The sequence below is a fragment of the Bombina bombina genome, chromosome 6 (genome assembly GCF_027579735.1).
Source record: "Bombina bombina isolate aBomBom1 chromosome 6, aBomBom1.pri, whole genome shotgun sequence".
NCBI lineage: Eukaryota > Metazoa > Chordata > Amphibia > Anura > Bombinatoridae > Bombina > Bombina bombina.
In genome coordinates this window covers 923,914,638-923,938,448 of record NC_069504.1, presented here as the reverse complement: position 1 = coordinate 923,938,448, position 23,811 = coordinate 923,914,638, and the positions used below count along the sequence as shown (strand labels likewise).

The window sequence follows — 23,811 nt, the reverse complement described above, 5'->3', positions numbered from 1 at the left end:
AAACCCAACATAAATACATTTAAAATTACAGTTACACTCATATAAACACTATCTGATAAAAATTTTTTTTCATATAAATATAAAAAAAAGTTATAAGGGTTAAAAGTTATATGGTATGTGAGAAGGTGTTTGACTGCAAAGGACTATATTGTGTATATACATACATATACTTCTAAATATATGTATATATATATATATAGATTCAAAAAACAGAAAGTAGATCCAGGGTTAGTTTAAAAGTTAAAAAGTGAAGTTTATTGAATTCCGTAGATAAAAGCCCAGGAGGGGTCCATTCATATCGAACAACTCTGAGCACAGTGTACTCAAGCTGACATGTTTCGGTCAGTTACCGTAATCATAGCTAACAGAGTACACCTGTGCTGTTCTTTTAAAAGACAAAAGTGCATTTCATTGGTTAAAACCATTACACATGTTCAGAGTGGATAACATTAACCTATTCCTTACCAGTGCTGTTTATGTGATCTTGTGCAGACTTTGCAATTTTAGCATTTAGTTGGTACATTGTATGTAACCTTAAATGTGAGTAATCGAGTATTTATACTCTGCTATCAAATAACAGTTTAAACCTAAATATATACTCACTTAATGCAAGAAAAGGAAAAAGTAAAAGTAAACGGGGGGGGGGGGGGGGGGTGAAAAAATGGGGAATATGTCTTGCTATGTACACTTTACTGATTCAAAAATGGAGATAATATAAGATATGCAAGAAAGAAAAAGTTCTTTTGAGATAACTTCTAGTTATGAATTGTATACTTTATTGGGTCTATCTATCACTAGATACCCTGCCTCTCACTGTTTAGTGGCTACCATTTAAATATTTTGTATATTTGAAATAGCAGACCTGGGATGTTTTGTCTATCTTTTGTTGAAAGATTGAGTGCATCTCTTTATGTATTTGTTTTTTGTTTTTTGCATCTTAAGTGGTCTATGTGTCACTTTGCTAAGAAACTGGCAGGACCTATTAATAATTCTATTGCCAATAATTGATGAGGTCGTATTCAGAGTTGAGACCTCTTGGCACTCTGGTCTGAAGCCTAAAAATCCAGAACATTTCTTGTTTCCCAAGAGTATGTTCCCTGTCACCTCCTCGCAAAGGTTTTTTGACCCACTCGATTGCTTGCCATCTCAACGTGGCACTGCTTTTATTGTGCACAAATTTGAAGTGCTTAACCAGCGGGGTAGTGGCTTCTCCTATCTTGATGGTAGACAAATGATTCCTTATTCTGGCATTCACCTCAGTCGTGGTGAGGCCTACATACTGTAGTCGGCACTCAGCACATGTGAGGAGATAAATGACATAGGAGGATGTACAGTTGAGACATGACTTAATAAAAAAAAATATTCATATAAATATAATAAAAAGTTATAAGGGTTAAAAGTTATATGGTATGTAAGAATGTGTTTGACTGCAAAGGACTATATTGTGTATATACATACATATACTTCTAAATATATGTATATATATATATATATATATATATATATATATATATATATATGTGTGTGTGTACGAATGTATTTATGTTTTCACTGTATTTATACTGTACATATTTCACATTCCAATGTTCTTCACTTACAGGATAATGTAATTTTAATTGTAAATAGATATTCCTATATATATCTGTATATACCTATACCTGTATCTATTCCTAACATTACCAACATTGGGCTCCATCATGTCCATCGGACCTCGCTGCAAGTGGACAGCATACACTGTCCGGATACAACATTGCAAAAGCAATGCTTGTGCACTACAACCCCCTGCTCACTGGCAGCCAATTGACTGCTAGCAGGGGCAGTCAATCATCCTTTTTATTCCTTTCTGAGACACCAGCTCCTACTGTGTATGTGCAATAATTCACAGTATAAACATATATGCATTTTTTGATTGGCTTATGGCTGTCACATGATATAATGGGAAGGAAAATTGAACTACCTTTGAAATTTGTCAGAAAAAAACTACTGCTCATTTGAAATTCAGACTTGCTTTTGCGTTGTCTTTTATTATGTATTTGCAATATTATGTATATGCAATTCTTCTGTATTTAATGGTCTTATAATTCATAAACTAACTGGTTTTCATTTTTCTTTTTTCTTTTGTAAGATAGCTGTATTTATGGTTATATGTAATTATTGTACTATTTTTTATTTTATTTTTATAATTATCTTTTCTTTTCATACCTGCTTTTTGGAAAATATATTTTAGTGTAACTTACCAGACTAAAATGGTCACTGTTTTTTCTTAAATATACAGGGCTAGATTACAAGTGCTATTTAGCGCTTTCACTTGAGCGGAAACTTTGCTAGAAGAACGCTAAGCAAATATCACAACTGTGTTAATGTATTTTAGTCAATGGAGAGTGCAGAAGACGTTCTTCACATACAGAACAATGTAATTTTTTATTGTATATATATACAGGTGGCCCTCGGTATACAACGGTTCAATTTGCACCGTTTCAGAATAACAACCTTTTTTTCCAGTCATGTGACTGCTATTAAAAAGCATTGAGAAGCAGTGCATTGATTAAAATAGCCAGTAGGTGGAGCTGTCCGCTTGTGTTGCAGCAAAGCCAAGCAAGCTATCGAGCAGATTTCAAAGGAACAAGATCTTCCTGTCTATAAATCAGTCCAGATTGGAATGCATAGAAATAACAGTTTGCAGAAAAATGCAAGTGAAGTCACTGTTGTGTGTATTTTATTAGGTTTATAATGCTGTTTAGCAAATGTTTTTGTTCATTTAACTTAGTTTAATTGTATATTCTTTGTTGTGTGATTATTTTATTAGGTTTATAATGCTGTTTAGCATTTAAAGTCTTCCTCTCAAAGCTTTAAAAATAATGTATTCAGTGTTACTTATGACAATTTTGAGAGGGGCCTGGAACCTAACTCCCTCACTTCCCATTGACTTACATTATAAACTAGGTTTCAATTTACAACGGTTTCGATTTACAACCATACCTTCTGGAAACTAACCCTGGCGTAAACTGAGGGCTACCTGTATATATATATATATATATATATATATATATATATACAGTGCTTTTTTGTAAAAGAAAAGGTGCCGGTACTCAAAAAAAAAGGTGCTGGTCCTCATTGATTTTTATTAATATTTTCTACTTAGTAATTTTGAGTAAAGCAAAGGGACAAGATTATTTACGTTTGATGTATTTTATAGCCCCTCTAGAGTATTTACATGATAATTACAAATATTACCTCTTATGAGTTGGCAGAGGTGAGTACCCCCACAGAAAAAGCCCTGTGTATATATAAATTAACATTATCACATATATATATATATATATATATATATATATATATATATATACAGTATATATTTAATAATAAACAAATTTAAAAAATTCTATGTGTAGAACAAAAGAATTTAAAATATGTGTATCACGCATTGCGTTTTGCGATTGAGGTCTAACTTAAAATGTTATTGCGCGCTCCTGATTGTGTTTACTTTCAACTTGTAATATGCGCAAAAACATAATATTGCTCACGTACGACAGTTAAAGCGCGACTTGTTATATAGCCCACAATATTTGTGTCTGGACTAAGAAAACGTTTAACATTATTTTTTAGTTTGATTCCTTGCTTCCCCAAATTGTTGGCATGCAGCATATGTTTGGGTGACATTAGAATAAAGCATTTGGCTGTTATTTCATTTCACTAAATAATCAAATTACATAATGCTCAAAACATTATACTTTCAGAATAAGGTGTTTATCTATCGCGGCAAAGAGTATGAGAGGAGAGAAGATTTTCTTGCACAGCTGATGAGCCAGTTCCCTTTTTCTGAGAAGCTAAATACTACATCATCTCCTGGAGAGGAAATAACAAATTCTTCTGGACAATGTATCCTTAACAACTGTCACTGAATAAAATAGGATAGATAGATAGATAGATAGATAGATAGATAGATAGATAGAGAAACACACATACATAAATTATGTATATGTGTGTATATGTGTATATATATATATATATATATATATATATATATATATATATATATATATATATACACACACACACACACATCTATTAGAGATCTCAATCTGTGTTGCTTTAAATGACAAAAGGAAGCACCTTAGCACACAGTTACATATTACTTCTAGAAGGAGAGATATACTATTGTGCATGGGTGTAAGCCATAATGTTCTTTATTTATATAGACATTTAGCCAAATAGAATCAAAGGTATACTTCTTCTAAAGACAAATTTATACATTTAAATTATGACCCACCGGTCAAACCCTTTATCTTTAAACTATACTTTTTAAGGGTATGTAGTGGGGTATTTAAGAAATTATAATGTATTTGCATGTTTATTGGTGAGGTAATAGAATGGTTTCAATTAGATCTTAAAAGATTAACATATTTTGTTAATTAGGATATATTTTAGTGAACTAGTGGAAAGATTATATAACAAAATTAAAGCATTTCCAGGGAACAAAAGTAAAAATTGCATTTGTGATAAAAAATTAAAATGACTTGAAGTGGTTTTAGTTATAGCCCATGACATACACATGAACTGACTATTCCCCATTAAGATGTTCAGTTTTATATAGAGATTTGATGATGTTGCTAAAATGATGATTTATGTTTTGTGCATTCTTGGGATCTAATGTTTGAGAGCTAGTTATACTCCAAAACTGAAAAGATATTTAATTTATTTTTTTCGCTTTGGTTGAAATTATTTATAGGGAGACAAAAGTCATAACTAAACTTTCATAATTCAGATGGAGCATGCAATTTTAAGAGACTTTCCATTTTACTTCCATTATCAAATTGTGCCCAGTTTTTTTATATGTACACTTTCTGAGGCACCAACTACTACAGAGCATGTGCGAAAATGTATGAGTCTGTGATTGGCTGATGGCTGCTAAATGATATGGGGGGAGGAGATTGACGTGAATTTTTTAATTTATTAGAGAAAAAACTCTACTGCTCATTTAAAATTCAGAGTAAGTGTTATTGCATTGTCTTTTTATTATGTACTTGTTAATTATGCAATTTTACTCAATTTAATGGTCCTTTAAAGGGACACTGAACCCAATTTTTTTCTTTTGTAATTCAGACAGAGCATGAAATGTTAAGCAACTTACTTATTTATTCCTATTATCAAATGTTCTTTATTCTCTTGGTATCTTTATTTGAAATTCAAGAATTTAAGTTTAAATGCCGGCCCATTTTTGGTGAACAAGCTGGGTTGTCCTTGGTGATTGGTGGATAAATTCATCCACCAATAAAAAAGTGCTTTCCAGAGTCCTGAACCAAGAAAAAAAGCTTAGATGCCTTTTTTTTCAAATAAAGATAGCAAGAGAACAAAGAAAAATTGATAATAGGAGTAAATTTAGTAAATAAGTTGCTTAAAATTGCATGCTCTATCTGAATCACGAAAGAAAAAAAATTGGGTTCAGTGTCCCTTTAAGAGTGTTGGTTTTTTCACAGTTGTTACTGAGTTAATTATAGTTAGATTAGTGTTAAATCAACTAGTTTATCAATGTACCTATAGATTCTGTGTTACATTCCAGTGTAAATGTAAATCAATGATTTTATTTAAATAAAAATGAGCTTTTATTACTCTGTTTAGTGATATTCCCTAAGCCCCTTCTATTCCCTTTTCTGTAGTGTAGTGATAAAGAGAGGGGTGCCACCTGCTTTCTACTTAGTAGGTAATGCAGGCTTCTGATAGTAAGAAGAAATGTGCATGCACAGATCATCTATGCAGCCTCCCCACTGTAAACAATGTATCACGTGATTTAATGTTTACTCGGAGAGCTGTAAGGAAATCTTCATGTAATGTCTTCCACACGCTCACAACAGCACTTCTGCCTGTCCTATGAACGGCATTTAGGAAATAGCACACATGTAAAGTAGGGAACACGAAAAAAATTAAGATTGTAAATGATCTGTTGCCCAATAAAAAAAATTATATTATTTGCTGTTTATTTAAAAAAAAAAAAATTTCACAACAATATTTTAGTTTCATTGGGGGGTAGTTATCAAACCGTCAACCTCAAATACGCTGGAATTCCGCAGCGTATTTGTGGCGAGGCTGATTCGCCTTAGTTATCAAAGGCTACAGACCGGCAAAAGTAGAATTTTGTGACGTAAACTTCGATCCGCCGGACTCCGTCCGACACAGATCGATTCTTACGTCACTACAGATGTTCCGCACACAAGTATGGCACAATCTGACTACTTTTGCTAGTTATCAAAAAACTAGCAGGTACGCTCTGCACTTTTACGGCCCAGCGTACCTGGTTTTCAAACCGCCACCCTGGAGGCGGCGGATCCCATAGGAATCAATGGGGGTCTGACCATAGCGAAAGTACAAGTTCGCTGCTGCCAGACATCCCATTGATTTCTATGGGAGCTGTCTACACCTAACACCCTAACATGTACCCCGAGTCTAAACACCACTAATCTGTCCCCCCCTACACCGCCGCAACTAAATAAATGTATTACCCCCTAAACCGCCGCTCCCGGAGCCCACTGCAAGCTACTCTATACCTATTAACCCCTAAACCGCCGCTCCCTGACCCTGCCGCAACTATAATAAGTGTATTAACCCCTAAACTACCGCTCCCTGACCCTGCCGCAACCTATATTAAATTTATTAACCCCTATCCTGCCCCCCACTACACCGCCGCCACTGTAATAAAATTATTAACCCCTAAACCTAAGTCTAACACTAACCCTAACACCCCCCTAACTTAAATATTAATTAAATAAATCTAAATAATATTTCTAATATTAACTAAGTTAATCCTATTTAAAACTAAATACTTACCTGTAAAATAAACCCTAATATAGCTACAATATAAATAATAATTATATTGTAGCTATCTTAGGATTTATTTTTATTTTACAGGCACCTTTCAATTTATTTTAACTAGGTACAATAGCTATTAAATAGTTATTAACTATTTAATAGCTTACCTAGCTAAAATAAAGAGAAATTTACCTGTAAAATAAAAACTAACCTAAGTTACAATTACACCTATACTTTAATAACTTATTCCTATTTAAAACTAAATACTTACCTGTAAAATAAACCCTAATATAGCTACAATATAAATAATAATTACATTGTAGCTATCTTAGGATTTATATTTATTTTACAGGTAACTTTGTATTTATTTTAGCTAGTTAGAATAGTTATTAAATAGTTATTCACTATTTAATAACTACCTAGCTAAAAGAAATACAAAATTACCTGTAAAATAAATCCTAACCTAAATTACAATTAAACCTAACACTACACTATCATTAAATAAATTAAATAAACTACCTACAAATAACTACAATTAAATACAATTACATAAACTAACTAAAGTACAAAAAATAAAAAAAGCTAAGTTACAAAAAATAAAAAAAATAAGTTACAAACATTTAAAAAAATATTACAACAATTTTAAGCTACTTACACCTAATCTAAGCCCCCTAATAAAATAACAAACCCCCCCAAAATAAAAAAATGCCCTACCCTATTCTACATTAAAAAAGTTCAAAGCTCTTTTACCTTACCAGCCCTTAAAAGGGCCTTTTGTGGGGGCATGCCCCAAAGAGTTCAGCTCTTTTGCCTGTAAAAGAAAAATACAACCCCCCCCAACATTAAAACCCACCACCCACATACCCCTAATCTAACCCAAACCCCCCTTAAAATAACCTAACACTAATCCCCTGAAGATCATCCTACCTTTAGTTGTCTTCACTCAGCCGAGCCACCGATGGAACTGAAGAGGACATCCGGACCGGCAGAAGTGATCATCCAAGCGGCGCTGAAGAAATCTTCCATCCGGGCGAGGTCATCTTCCAAGAGGCGCTGAAGAAGTCTTCTATCCGGGCGAGGTCATCTTCGAATCCGGGTCTTGAATCTTCATCCCGCCGACGCGGAACATCCTTCTTTCCCGACGGATTACCGACGAATGAAGGCTCCTTTAAGGGACGTCATCCAAGATGGCGTCCCTTCAATTCCGATTGGCTGATCCAATCAGCCAATCAGATTGAGCTTGCATTCTATTGGCTGATCGGAAAAGCCAATAGAATGCGAGCTCAATCTGATTGGCTGATTGGATCAGCCAATCGGATTGAACTTGAATCTGATTGGCTGATTTATTCAGCCAATCAGATTTTTCCTACCTTAATTCCGATTGGCTGATAGAATCCTATCAGCCAATCGGAATTCGAGGGACGCCATCTTGGATGACGTAATTTAAAGGAACCTTCATTCGGCGAGTAGGCATCGGTTGAAGAGGATGGATCAGCGTTGGCTGGAAGAAGATCGCTCCACTCCGGATGGATGAAGATAGAAGATGCCGCTTGGATGAAGATGTCTGCCTGTCCAGATGTCCTCTTTTGCCCCTCCGGATGTCCTCTTTTGGTCCATCGGTGCCCGGCTGGGTGAACACGACTCAAGGTAAGGAGATCTTCAGGGGGGTAGTGTTAGGTTTATTTAAGGGGGGTTTGAGTTAGAGTAGGGGTATGTGGGTGGTGGGTTTTAATGTTGGGGGGGTTGTATTTTTTTTACAGGCAAAAGAGCTGATTACTTAGGGGCATGCCCCGCAAAAAGCCCTTTTAAGGGCTGGTAAAAGAGCATGTTACTTTTTAATTTAGAATAGGGTAGGGACCTTTATTATTTTGGGGGGCTTTTTTATTTTAATAGGGGGCTTAGAGTAGGTGTAATTAGCCTAATATTCTTGTAATCTTTTTTATTTTTTGTAATTTAGTGTTTGTTTTTTTGTAATTTAGTTTAGTTTATTTACTTGTATGTAATTGTAGGTAATTTATTTAATTAATTTATTGATAGTGTAGTGTTAGGTTTAATTGTAACTTAGGTTAGGATTTATTTTACAGGTAATTTTGTAATTATTTTAACTATGTAGCTATTAAATAGTTAATAACTATTTAATAGCTATTGTACCTAGTTAAAATAAATACAAAGTTGCCTGTAAAATAAATATAAATCCTAAAATAGCTACAATATAATTATTCGTTATATTGTAGCTATATTAGGGTTTATTTTACAGGTAAGTATTTAGTTTTAAATAGGAATAGTTTAGTTAATAAGATTTAATTTATTTTGTTAGATTAAAATTATATTTAAGTTAGGGGGGTGTTAGGGTTAGACTTAGCTTTAGGGGTTAATAACTTTATTAGAGTGGCGGCGAGGTCCGGTCGGCAGATTAGGGGTTAATACTTGAAGTTAAGTGGCGGCGATGTTAGGGAGGGCAGATTAGGGGTTAATACTATTTATTATAGTGTTTGCGAGGCGGGAGTGCAGCGGTTTAGGGGTTAATACATTTATTATAGTGGCGGCGAGGTCCGGTCAGCAGATTAGGGGTTAATAAGTGTAGTTAGGTAGCGGCGACATGGGGGGGGGGGCAGATTAGGGGTTAATAAATATAATGTAGGTGTCGGCGATGTTAGGGGCAGCAGATTAGGGGTTCATAGGGATAATGTAGGTGGCGGCGGTGTGCGGTCGGCAGATTAGGGGTTAAAATATTTATTATAGTGGCGGTGATGAGGGGGAACCTCGGTTTAGGGGTACGTAGGTAGTTTATGGGTGTTAGTGTACTTTAGAGCACTGTAGTTAAGAGCCTTATAAACCGGCGTTAGCCCATAAAGCTCTTAACTACTGACTTTTTTTGTGGCTGGAGTCTTGTCGGTAGAGGGTCTACCGCTCACTTCAGCCAAGACTCTAAATACCGGCGTTAGGAAGATCCCATTGAAAAGATAGGATATGCAATTGGCGTAAGGGGATCTGCAGTATGGAAAAGTCGTGGCTTGAAAGTGAGTGTTAGACCCTTTCCTGTCTGACTCTAAATACCAGCGGGTGGCCAAAAGCAGCGTTAGGACCCCTTAACGCTGCTTTTGACGGCTAACGCAGAACTCTAAATCTAGGCGCATTTGTTTCTATCATGCATGATATAAGAGCATCAGTTAAACATTAATTAAATTAATTTGTTTAAAAAGGCATTAAACTGCTGTTTCATGCTGTTCAGTTTAGTGTGCACAATACAAACAGGAGCTGTACATTTTTGCAAAGGATGTATTACTCTATATTTTGCCTGAGGGCATTTTACGTAATGGAACTTTTTAAACTATTTAAAAAAAAATGAAACCTATTATGAAAGCTAATCCAAAGTGCAATTTACAGCTGTCAAAAAGTCAGCAACATCACTGATCTGTAATAGGGGACTGATTCTGTCACAGAATGCAGCAATATGTGTATAGCAAGATGGCTGTGCCCAGTATAAAGATGCTGAGCTTTACCAACTGGCTTCTGTAATGAGTTAAAAAAATGGCTTTAAAGAGAGGTGCAGGTATAGGAAGAAAAACAACAGCATGGTGAGTGGTATTGACCCATGCTACTGTAGTTGTACTGAGCAGTTTAATGTCCCTTTAAGAACAGGTTAAAGGAACACTGAACCCAATTTTTTTCTTTCATTATTCAGATAGAGCATGAAATTTACTCCTATTATCAATTTTTCTTCGTTCTCTTGCTATCTTTATTTTAAAAGAAGGAATGTAAATCTTAGCAGCCAGCCCCTTTCAGCACCATGGATAGTGCTTGCTTATTGGAGGCTTACATTTACCCACCAATAAGCAAGCATAACCCAGGTTTTCAACCAAAAATGGTCCGGCTCCTATGCATCACATTCCTGCTTTTCAAATAATGATAGCAAGAGAACGAAGAAAATTTGATAATAGGAGTAAATTAGAAAGTTGCTTAAAATTGCATGCTTTATCTGAATGCGAAAGAAAAAATTGGGTTCAGTGTCCCTTTAAGTAAAATCATTTTAAATTTAAGGCGAAGCTAATAGGAAGTTCATAATTAAGTGCAACTGAGGTCTAGGACTCTACTGTTAATTGGCTGATGGGACACCTCACACAGGGACATTCTCTTGGATAGAATAGAGAAAATATGATGTTCTTTTTGCAGCATATACCAACTTCATCCCAACATCAGCCAAAAAATACAATAGCCAAACTCTACTGGGTATTACTTAAAAGGTTATACATTTTCACATTCTCTCCAACAACAATAATAATAAATAACTAGATGTATTGACAAGACTGCTTCTCTTATTATTTACCACCCCTGAACACTTTAATGTGCTTCTAACTACTAATGTGCAGGCATAATGTAATCCCCAGGTACTGAGATCCTGATGTGTGATTACATCCCAGAGTCTGAATACCCATGATAGCAGTTATAGTCCAGCTTCCTGTCTAAGCCATGAAGGCAATTCTGTCAGTTCTTTCTGTGTTTATTTACATCAATTCTCCCTCAGTACCATGTGTAATGATGTGTATGCTTTATGTTATAGTTTAAGTTCAATAGTTATGCTTAGTTCACTCTGTGCACTACAAACAGTTAACATTTTAGTCATGTGATTGGAGGGGGCGGGCAGTTATTGTTAAGATGGATGCTGCTGAATAAAGTCTGTATTCCTGTTCTCTCTCCTTGCTGTTTGCTAATACATTATAAAGATCATCACATGGTACCAGAAGTGGGGTGAAAAGTGACATGGCAGCAAACAGCAACACAAAGAACATTCCTTCTCTGGATTTAGAGTCAGGGAACATTTCTGACAATTGGTCAAAATGGAGGGAGCTGATTGAACTTGTGTTTGCAGGCCCAGATGCAGACAGATGGACTGATCAACAGAAGGCAGCACACTTTTTGATATGTGTGGGACAAAAGGGACGTGATGTATGCAGAGCCTGGCAGGCAAGTGGGGATATCACTGCAGATGACAAAAAAAAAACAGAGGTATTGTTTGCAAAGTTTGAAGCATACTGCAATCCAAGGAAAAACATCACAGTGCAGAGGAAAATGTTTTATGAGAGGAATCAGTGTGGAGGTGAATCTGTGGATGAATGGGTGACACAGCTGCGCTTGCTTGCCAAAGACTGTGCTTTTTATGATGCAGGTGATATGATAAAAGACCGTATTCTGATGGGCAGTAAGTTTAAAGAAGTTCAGGAAAAGCTGCTGCAGGAAGAAGATTTAAATCTTGAGAAAGCCATCAGGATTGCTAGAGCATATGAAATGTCAAGAAAGGACATGCAGGTACTGGAAGGAACACAACACCAGATCAGTGCTATAGAAAATCAAAGCAGCAGATACTGGCAAGAAAGAGGACACAAGGGGATAAAAGGCAAGTGGGACACTGGGACAAGTAACACACAAGCAACCTGTGGCTACTGTGGAAACATGCACAACAAAAATGCTGCCTGTCCTGCAAGGTGGCAGATATGTAATAAATGCAAGAAAAGAGGACATTTTGCCAGGGTGTGTAAACTGTTTTCACATATTGCAAGGACACAAACACAGGCTGTACACGCCATAGAGGACAATGATGACAATGCAGGGTTAGACTCAGATTGCACCCCAATATATCTTGCAGCAGTACAGAAATCACACAAGTCTGCAGATGAAGCAAATGTATGATAGATAGGGGCTCACAAAACTCCAGTCACATTCAAAATAGATACAGGGGCACAAGTAAACTGTGTGCCAAGCCACACATACCTGGAACTCCTTAGAAATGAATTCCCCTTAGAGACTCAAGACCTACCAAAACTGTTGGGATATGGTGGTGAAAAGCTGAAAGTGATGGGTCGCTGCCATGCAAAATGTTTTTACAAGGGATCTGAAAAGGTCTTACAATTGTTTGTGATAGAAACAAAAGCCCCAGCAGTATTAGGTCTAAAAACAAGTAAAGATATTGGACTTGTAAAGATCATTATGGCTGTGGATGGTGGGTGCAGCGAACTGTCAAAGGACAACATTAAGCATGAGTACAGTGATCTATTCAAAGGCCTAGGGTGCCTCCCGGGGATTAGCCGCATACGTATAAAAGAGGGTGCACAGCCTGTCATTCATGCCCCAAGGAAAATACCTCTATCCCTTGAGGCTAAAGTCAAACAAGAACTAACTAGGATGGAGAAGTTGGGGGTAGTAAAAAAGGTCACAGAACCATCAGAATGGGTCAGTTCTATGGTTGTGGTAGAGAAGAAAAACACAGGCGCAATTCGTATTTGCATTGACCCACGTGATTTGAACAAAGTAATAATGAGAGAACACTACAAACTCCCCACCATAGATGATATAGCTCACAAGCTAGTAGGAGCAACAGTGTTTAGTGTACTAGATGCACAATCTGGTTACTGGCAATTGCGTCTTGATGAACCCAGCAGTCACCTGACCACTTTCAACTCCCCCTTTGGACGATGGCGTTTCACAAGGGTACCTTTCGGCATTGCTTCTGCTCAGGAAATATTTCAAAAGAAATCACATGAGTTGATTGCTGGTCTACATGGTGTTGAAGTAATAATTGATGATTTGCTGGTTTATGGAAAGGATCGTACAGAACATGACAAAAACCTTATTGCCTTACTCAAGCGGTGTCGGGAGAAAAATCTTAAACTCAATCCAAACAAAATGCAAATTGGGGTAGAAGAGGTTACATATTTTGGACACCTTCTAACCAAAGAGGGTTTAAAGCCTGATCCAAAGAAGATAACAGCAGTTATTAGCATGAAGGCCCCATCCTCCAGGAAGGAACTAGAGACATCATTAGGCATTTTTAATTATCTATCCAAGTTTTCTCAGGGCCTCGCTCAGCTGACAGCCCCACTACGTGCATTGCTACAAAGGGATGCTATTTGGTCTTGGGACGCAAACATGGAAAAGACATTTGAGAAAGTAAAAAAACTGATCACTAAACATCCAGGGCCAATACTGAAATATTTTGACGTAAACTGCAACACTGTGCTTCAAGTGGATGCATCCCAGTTTGGGTTAGGTGTTGTGCTAATGCAACAAGGACATCCTGTTGCATATGCTTCACGAGCTCTGACAACAACACAAGCCAATTATGCTCAAATTGAGAAGGAGATGTTGGCCATTGTAAATGGATGTGAGAAATTTCACCAGTATATCTATGGTCGCCCAGTGGTTGTGGAAACTGATCACAAACCATTGGAGTACATCATGCAAAAACCACTATCTGCTATACCTCCACGCCTGCAGAGGATGGTTATGAAACTACAACAGTATGATCTCACAGTGAAATATAAACCAGGAAAGGAAATTCCGATGGCAGATACGCTGTCTAGGGTGTTTCCAGAAGGACATGAAGCACGGGATGAACCTGAATTGGAAGAACAGGTACATACAGTACTAGTAAATATTCCAATAGCTGATGTACGGCTGGAAAAAATTAGACAAGATACCAAACAAGATAAAGTACTAGAAAAACTAATTCGTGTCATATGCAATGGCTGGCCAGAAAAACGAAAGAAGCTTTCTCCTGAGTTGCAGGGATTCTGGCCTGTGAGAAATGAACTATCCTTTCATACGGATATCATATTCATGGGTGACCGTATTGTTATTCCTAAATCACAGCAGGCAGAAATATTGGAGCAAATTCACCAGGGACATTTGGGCATTACTCTTTGTAAGCGCAGAGCACGGGATGTGGTTTACTGGCCTAATTTGGACCTTGATATTGAGACACTTGTGAAGACATGTGAAACCTGCCAGACATTTCAAAAAAACAATGCAAAAGAACCTCTCACACCATGGAACACTCCTTCACGGGCATGGCAGAGACTGGCCACAGATATTTTTCATTTTGAGGACAACCACTACCTGATAGTAGTAGATTACTACAGCAAATTCTTTGAGTTAGTACAGCTGAGAAATCTAAAAGCATCAGCAATCATATGGGCTTTCAAAACAATACTCTCAAGACATGGAGTGTGTGAAGAACTTGTGTCTGATAATGGCCCGCAATTCTCAAGTGCTGAATTCCAGTGCTTTCTGCGTGAATGGGGAGTCAGGCACAAACCAGTAAGTCCGTATCACTCACAGGCCAATGGTTTAGCTGAGAAGTATGTTGGCATAGCCAAATCCATTATCCGAAAAGCACAATCATCAGGGCAGGATGTGTACCTAGGCCTGTTAAACTATCGTGCAACACCCATGGAGGGTTTATGTTCACCTGCACAGCTGCTCATGGGTAGAGCACTGAGGACCACAGTGCCTATTGCACCACAGAAATTGCAGCCTCAGACTATCCCACAGGATCAGGTAACAGGTCAGAGGAACATAAACATGAAAAAGCAAAAGCTGTATTTTGACAAATCTACCAAGTTACTTGGTCCACTCAGGGCTGGGCAAGCTGTGAGACACAGAGTCACTGGGGATACATGGGAACCTGCTCGAATTGTCAGTGAAGCTAATTCACCAAGGTCATATATAATCAAAACCAAGTGTGGACAGAAACTGAGACGCAACAGGCGTCATCTTCGACCAGACACTGCAGCTGATACTCTACTCGAGGAACCAAGCAGCAATGACAATAAAGAGCAAAGCAATGAATGCACAGAATTCCCTAACATGGATGTAAAGTCTACTGAGGACTTTGAGGACAACATAAGTGTATCAGCTTGCGATAATGCTGGGAATGACTCTCAACCTGACACTGATTGTACTGCTAGTGAGCCAGCAGTTACTTTCTCTCGTTATGGTCGAGCTATTAAACCAAAAATATGGGAAGACTTTGTCTCATATTAAGTGTTTCATATTTGAAGGGGAAGATGTAATGATGTGTATGCTTTATGTTATAGTTTAAGTTCAATAGTTATGCTTAGTTCACTCTGTGCACTACAAACAGTTAACATTTTAGTCATGTGATTGGAGGGGGCGGGCAGTTATTGTTAAGATGGATGCTGCTGAATAAAGTCTGTATTCCTGTTCTCTCTCCTTGCTGTTTGCTAATACATTATAAAGATCATCACACCATGCTTGTCTGCATATACTAGTGAATATATTTTTTTTTCCCAGGACGTATTCTGTTTGCCTGTCTCATATTGAGTTGTGTTACAATATTCAGCATCTTATACTACCATTCACTTCACTGTCCCAATAACTGTTCAGATCTTTCTTTTAGGTCCTATTCTGGGTGTTGTACTGTTGGTCCCAGGTGCTGGACTGTAACTTTTCATTTCCTTGTGCCGTCTAATTTAATTCACTGCTCTAGTTGCTAAAGCAGTACATTTTTCATACATTTCCTCCCCTATTAGTACAGATGTTCATATGCATTCCTTAGTCATGTATAGCTGATTAGAAAGCACCTGTATTTTCTATTGCAGTCAGTTTTTCCTATTGTCTATGCAGCTATTATGCTCTGCAACATAACCCATCCCATCTTGGCAGCCTCTTTCCTTTTACTAAATACTGGCTGATCTAACAACTGTGTCAAATAGCCAAAGCGGATCCCACTGCCAGAGCAATTGGAGATACAGATTTAGCTCCCTGGCTACATTCTCAGGAACTGGTATCTATGCAGGCAGAGCATATGATAGAGTCAAATGAAAATGACACCAATGTAAATCCAATCACCAAACAATCTTTGTAGCAAGCTTAAAATCATCGCTTTGAGCAGTAACGAATATTCTCAAGACAACCCCACATATAGTATTAAATGCAGTGTGATAAGTTTATTAGAGGGTCTCTTGCATGGAGGAATGAGGTGAACTACAGGTATACAATTATAGTTGTCACCTTTGTTGGAATAAATACTGGCCATCGCAATTTGCATAAATTTGCATAAATAATTATACAGCATATGTCAAACTAAAACTGCTAGGACTGATTTTAAATGATGATGATAATATGTGTAAAACTAGACTCCAATACACTTAGAAGTTTCACCATAACAGGTTATTTATTTCAACATTTATTCTTCATTATCTACATTAACCTGGTTTCATTGTTGTAATATAAAAGCAATAAGCAGTGGATTATACTTAATAGAAATCATTGCAATATGATTATTCTTTATTTTAAAAGGATTTTACTTTTTTTTTTTTTTTAAACTTCATTTATACAGAGTCCATTCATTCCTGTCACAGCCCCACAAGTGGACTGGGATCTCTACAGGAAGGTAAAAGGAGGGGCTTTGTTAAATATTTATGTGATGGTGCAATTTATATGAATATCTTCATCACACACTATTTGCATATACATTTTTAAAAGTGTACTGTAAAATTGTCTCCCTTTAATTTGTTCCCATATATCCATTGTACCTGCTGGAATGTATTAAATTGTTTACAAATGGCTCATTTACCTTTATTTTGGCATTTTAAATATCTAACAATTCAATACTTATTGGCTATAGAAAAGCTTTATAAACATAGCCAGCAATATAAATTATAACCCACTGAGAGCTAGAACAAATAAGTAATTAAATGTTAATTTTCAATTGTTCTCTCTAAGGTCCTAATGATATAAACCTCTCCACTCAGACAAGATGATATAAATGATCCTCCAGCACAGCGAGATCCCCAGTGAAATTCTAAAAAGGCAGATTTTGCTATACTTTTTTTTATATATTTCTATATGTGAAGGAGAGACAGGCCAAGTGTAATATAGCACTGCATGAGGTGAGAGTTCTGCTGCATTTACACTTTGTGCTTTGTATTTTATATTAATTTACACTTCAGCAGTGTATTTAGGATTGTGATTTTACAAGTTCTCAGTTTCTGTGTAAATTTAACAAACTAGGCTTATACTTTATATACTATATTTATGTATATCTTTTACATATAACATTACACTTTGTATTTCTTCTACTTAAGATAAAACTGAAAATCCAACAGCTTCAGTTTCCCAGAAAGCTTTATTACTTTCTATGGGCCTGATAGTGAAGTATTCTCTAGTTTTGTTAGGGTACAGGAATCAGACAGAGACGTGGAATGCTAAAATAATTACACCTTTATTAAAAAATAACAAAAAATAATATAGAGTCCAAAAGCGAAACAACAAGCCAGGATTTAAAGCCAGAGCTGGTAGGCAGACAAGCAGGGTCAGGAGCCAAAGTGAGTTTTCAGATGAGTCGAGGTCAGGAATAATCCAGGGATCAGGAACCAGAAGGGACATCAAACAAGCCAGGTTATGCACAGGAACTCACAAAGAGGTCAGGGTAAAACTCTGACAAGTTTAAAAAAAAAATTATAGTTTGGACTTCACAGAAGCTGAACTCACTGGTTTCTATAAGAAAAGGGTACAACCTGGAAGTCGAATTGAAATAAAAGATGCCTTCCATAGACACTAATGTAGCTCTCTGGCATGCAGAATTTCACAAGGCAGAGAGAAGTTAACTGGAGAATACCAAATTATATAAAATGTTTGATTGCGGGGGGCGTGTCCGTGCAGCGTTCTGGATAAGACGCGTCTTCTGAGAGCTCTGCTAGAATACCCAATAATCCGCTGATTATTGTACCTTAACAGAAAGAATTATATAAAGAAACTACATCCTCACTACTGGTTGCTTTATCACTATATATCTTTGCTGTTTATATGACACCGAGATCGCAGATCGAAAAGAAAAGACCTAAGGCAGCGGCCTACTTCTAGGTAACATCCCCCCCCCCCCCGGAGAACCGGGTTAACAGTGCAGTCAGATAAAACCTGACATACTGAATCTTTTACACATCAGCTGCTCCCAACCACACTCAACATCTGCATTCACAGACCTCTTGCTAAAAAGTGGCTTCCAGATTGACAGCATTGGGTTGTGAGGGTGTCGCAAAAATGGCGGACATATCAGAACCCATGGTATAACTGACTACAGACGAAAGATTCGCCAGACTGGAGGCTATATGGCTGAGAATCATGCAAAAAATGCTGGCCTGGCTCAGAGCTAGAAGCTGCAGATCTATCAATCCAGCATGTGCATGAAGGGAATTGTGAGCAGCACATCGCAACACACGAGGAGAAATGGCGTAACCCAGGTGCCGACGGCACAGATGTAAAAATAAAGGAACATTTTGAGGTTGAAATTAATACAACAGAAAATTCAGATGTTAAAAGTGAGAGAAACGTTTAAACGTTTCTCTCACTTTTAACATCTGAATTTTCTGTTGTATTAATTTCAACCTCAAAATGTTCCTTTATATAACACATGGCAGAATGGATCCACTCTGTAATTTAACTTGCGGGCTTTACTAATTAGCCACATAGTCTCAATGTACCTCACCATATAACAGCTCACATTAGTACACAGTGAATATAAATTACCCCCAGAACATCTCCCAGGCTATGTTGCTTTAATGGTTAACATGAGAACGGATTCCTTGCATAACATGCTATATAACTATATGGAAACCAACCCATGCCTACATATTACAAATCCCCACAAGTGGCAAACACACCTTTTTTCACTGCAGTATGATCACTTAGCAGCCTTGCTCAGCTATCACTTATGATAATCCAGTATGCAATCACGCCGGTAGATATGTGGTCTGGGAGCGATTTTATGTTTTTGTTTCCCCTTATCTTAAAATCCCTATGTTTAAAAGAATGCTTATGTACTAGTAATCCAAAAGTGATTACGAAAGACTTTTTAAGGGACTAGAAAGAGGACAATTTGTTTACAAGTGCTTTATTACACCAGGTGAAATTACCTTTTATGTAATCTATCTTTTGCACCCTGTTTATGCATTATGTATGTCCTATCAAAAATAAAATAAAATAAAAAAATGTTTGATTGCAGCAAATACAAATTAAACTGAAATGTTTTCACTACAATTTAACTTGATTTTGCCAATACTTTAGTATATATAAAGTTAATAAAGTTAAATAAAGTTTTAATAATAGTTAATTTTGAGCAAACTTCACTGGCATACAGCTGGCGAGATAATTTAGTGAGACCAGCTAGTTTCAAATGCTTACATTTCACTAAAATTGAGAGAGCGGTGCAGACATACCCTGTTCAGCCAAGGGAACACCCTTGTCCCTCCCAAATTCTAAAGCTGTGTTTTAATTATTGAGCAAATACTCATATAGTAGCAAAAACTCTCATATAATGCAGTGCTATATTGCACTGGGCCTTCACATACAGAAATGCAGAAAACGCCCCTTAGGCAGGTAAAGAAAAATGTGCCTGTCTATAATCTTAGGAGAGATCTCGCAGTGCTGAAGAGCCCTTTTTCTTTTAGCATTCAGTGAGTTCAGCCCCTGTGAAGTCTGCACTACAATTGATCTCCAAGCAGGATAATCTTTAATCATGAAGTCGTATTGGGCTTCCATATACAGTGATTAGACAAGGAAGCATTTGTGTGTACAGAAAGTGAAAAATAAGGATATCTGATTTCTCTGCAAATTCAGCCCAATTTTATGGGCTGTTGTGGCAAAGAAAAAAAACAGCTTTATATGCAAAAATAAACATAAAGGAGCATGTCCCATTTTTTTTCAGTACAATGCCCCTTTAACTGAGCAGAATCAGTTCTAACCCACCTTAAAGGGATAGTCTGCACCAAGCTTATCAAGCAATCTGTGAAAAGAAGGGGCCAAATTATCAAGCTCTGAATGGAGCTTGATGCCCCTGTTTCCGCGCGAGCCTTCAGGCTCGCCGGAAACAGTAGTTATGAAGCAGCGGTCCGAAGCATAAAATTATACTCATTTGACAAAAAACAAAGTTGCATTAATTATTCAAAAGTGATTCTCTCTTTCAGATCTGATTTTTATTGCATAAATTAAAAGCCTGGTTTTTAAGAAATGCTAATATTAGAAAAATTAAGATATTAGGTGATCATAATTACATTAAAACACATTTAAAATAGTGACTCATTTAATTCAGTTGCATTCCTTTTAAGAAAAAAAGCAAAACATATATTTCTACAACTCGCTTTTGTGTAATTGCACACTATCTTACAAATAAACAGTTCCTCAATTAGCTTTTTTTTGTCCAATTTTGAGATAAAGAAAATGTTTGCACAAAACAGTTTATCATGAAATACCTTATTAGATGCAACTTTATAGCCCATTCAAAATGATTTATTGGAACCTGAGTAAAACCTTATTGTGCAAACATATACAAACTAAATTAATATTCAAGACAATCTCTAGTGAGCTGTCGTTGTATTTTATTTATGTCAAGGGAAAACAATTATGTTGTGCTCTTTGCCCACAGGAAAAAGTTAAGGTCTTAACAGCAGTCATGATAATACACAAATAATGAATATTGTTCACATTAGGTATTTTACATTTTTAAATTGCAGTTATAGCCAATATAAACAGCATGCAACTGCACCTGTTAAAAATAATTATAATAGATTATTTTATTTGTAGCTTACACCTAATGTTGGTTTATTTTTTTATTCTATTTTTTCACCATAGCATTGCTGTATACACAGCTTTTAAAAGTTTTTGTTTTTTTACCACAAAATCAACTCCACCCAGCAGTGATTTAACCTACACCCAGCTGATGAGTGACAATAACCATGAAACAGCTGTCCTAGGATGGTTCTGAATCACTGTACTAACCCCAGCTACGCTTAAAAGCTGTGTATACAATAATGCTATGGCATAAAGGGAATCTGCCTAAAAGCAGACTGAAGTAAAAAAGTGAGTCGTGGAACTCATTTGCATATCTTACCCAGAATCTTTTGCTGCATTAAAAAATTATATCTAGAGGTCTTCTGTGGAAAAAGCAAGCCTTCTAAATTGTTTAAATGTGTTAATGGGCTACACAATGAATTATTCTCTACATTTTGTGCATAGTGGAGGATTATAATCTCACTTTTCACCTCCCTGTAATTTTAAATGGATAGATAGAAAAAAATAATGTTATATTCTTTTATAAGTGATATTTCCTGCCATTAAAACATTTACATATATCACATTAACCTCCAATACCAGTGCATTATATCCTGAATCCCTTAATACCAACTGGGGAACTCCAGTAGTCCACCCCAAATAAAGGTCTGTACTATTGCCATCAGACCTCATTCCTCCTCTCTTATAGGCATGGTGCTTACACCATCTTTCTGGCATTGTAGGTAAATTAATAAAGTAAATGGACAAACTGAATGTGACACTCCAATCCTAAACCAATCAATCCACAAAATTCACCATTAGCCCTGTTATTAAAAATACACAAATTTGTTGATTTATTTTATGGCAGTATAAAACTATTACTGGATTTGTTGACATTTATAAGTAATTTAACCAATAATTCCAATAGCATTATGTATCTGCAATACAGAGTTATGTCTTTTTCAGTGCAGCAAAAACATGTTTGCTTCAAAATAATGGATGTAAACATTTGAACATGAATATATACTGTATATATAGTAATTAAAACTGCTTGTGTTTGTTTCTTAAATCTAAAAAAATGTTTAGAGAAGATCATGAACATTGGCAATGTGCTTGTTAACAAAGTATACACTGTGTGCAGAATTATTAGGCAAATGAGTATTTTGACCACATCATCCTCTTTATGCATGTTGTCTTTCTCCAAGCTGTATAGGCTCGAAAGCCTACTACCAATTAAGCATATTAGGTGATGTGCATCTCTGTAATGAGAAGGGTTGTGGTCTAATGACATCAACACCCTATATCAGGTGTGCATAATTATTAGGCAACTTCCTTTCGTTTGGCAAAATGGGTCAAAAGAAGGACTTGACAGGCTCAGAAAAGTCAAAAATAGTGAGATATCTTGCAGAGGGATGCAGCACTCTTAAAATTGCAAAGCTTCTGAAGCGTGATCATCGAAGAATCAAGCGTTTCATTCAAAATAGTCAACAGGGTCGCAGGAAGCGTGTGGAAAAACCAAGGCGCAAAATAACTGCCCATGAACTGAGAAAAGTCAAACGTGCAGCTGCCAAGATGCCACTTGCCACCAGTTTGGCCATATTTCATAGCTGCAACATCACTGGAGTGCCCAAAAGCACAAGGTGTGCAATACTCAGAGACATGGCCAAGGTAAGAAAGGCTGAAAGACGACCACCACTGAACAAAACACACAAGCTGAAACGTCAAGACTGGGCCAAGAAATATCTCAAGACTGATTTTTCTAAGGTTTTATGGACTGATGAAATGAGAGTGAGTCTTGATGGGCCCGTGGCTGGATTGGTAAAGGGCAGAGAGCTCCAGTCCGACTCCTGCCAGCAAGGTGGAGGTGGAGTACTGGTTTGGGCTGGTATCATCAAAGATGAGCTTGTGGGGCCTTTTCGGGTTGAGGATGGAGTCAAGCTCAACTCCCAGTCCTACTGCCAGTTTCTGGAAGACACCTTCTTCAAGCAGTGGTACAGGAAGAAGCCTGCATCCTTCAAAAAAAACATGATTTTCATGCAGGACAATGCTCCATCACACGCGTCCAAGTACTCCACAGCGTGGCTGGCAAGAAAGGGTATAAAAGAAGAAAATCTAATGACATGGCCTCCTTGTTCACCTGATCTGAACCCCATTGAGAACCTGTGGTCCATCATCAAATGTGAGATTTACAAGGAGGGAAAACAGTACACCTCTCTGAACAGTGTCTGGGAGGCTGTGGTTGCTGCTGCACGCAATGTTGATGGTGAACAGATCAAAACACTGACAGAATCCATGGATGGCAGGCTTTTGAGTGTCCTTGCAAAGAAAGGTGGCTATATTGGTCACTGATTTGTTTTTGTTTTGTTTTTGAATGTCAGAAATGTATATTTGTGAATGTTGAGATGTTATATTGGTTTCACTAGTAAAAATAAATAATTGAAATGGGTATATATTTGTTTTTTGTTAAGTTGCCTAATAATTATGCACAGTAATAGTCACCTGCATACACAGATATCCCCCTAAAATAGCTATAACTAAAAACAAACTAAAAACTACTTCCAAAAATATTCAGCTTTGATATTAATGAGTTTTTTGGGTTCATTGAGAACATGGTTGTTGTTCAATAATAAAATTAATCCTCAAAAATACAACTTGCCTAAT

At 36.8% G+C, this 23,811-nt stretch overlaps 1 protein-coding gene across 1 annotated transcript in view; it reads left to right on the top strand.

Annotated features, from left to right (window-relative positions):
- The window catches only part of DOCK2 (dedicator of cytokinesis 2), a 1,640,323-nt gene that overhangs the window by 1,348,294 nt on the left and 268,218 nt on the right, over nucleotides 1–23,811 (top strand). The window contains 1 exon segment of the mRNA XM_053718563.1: nucleotides 3,738–3,879. Coding sequence (XP_053574538.1) covers nucleotides 3,738–3,879 — 142 coding nt within the window.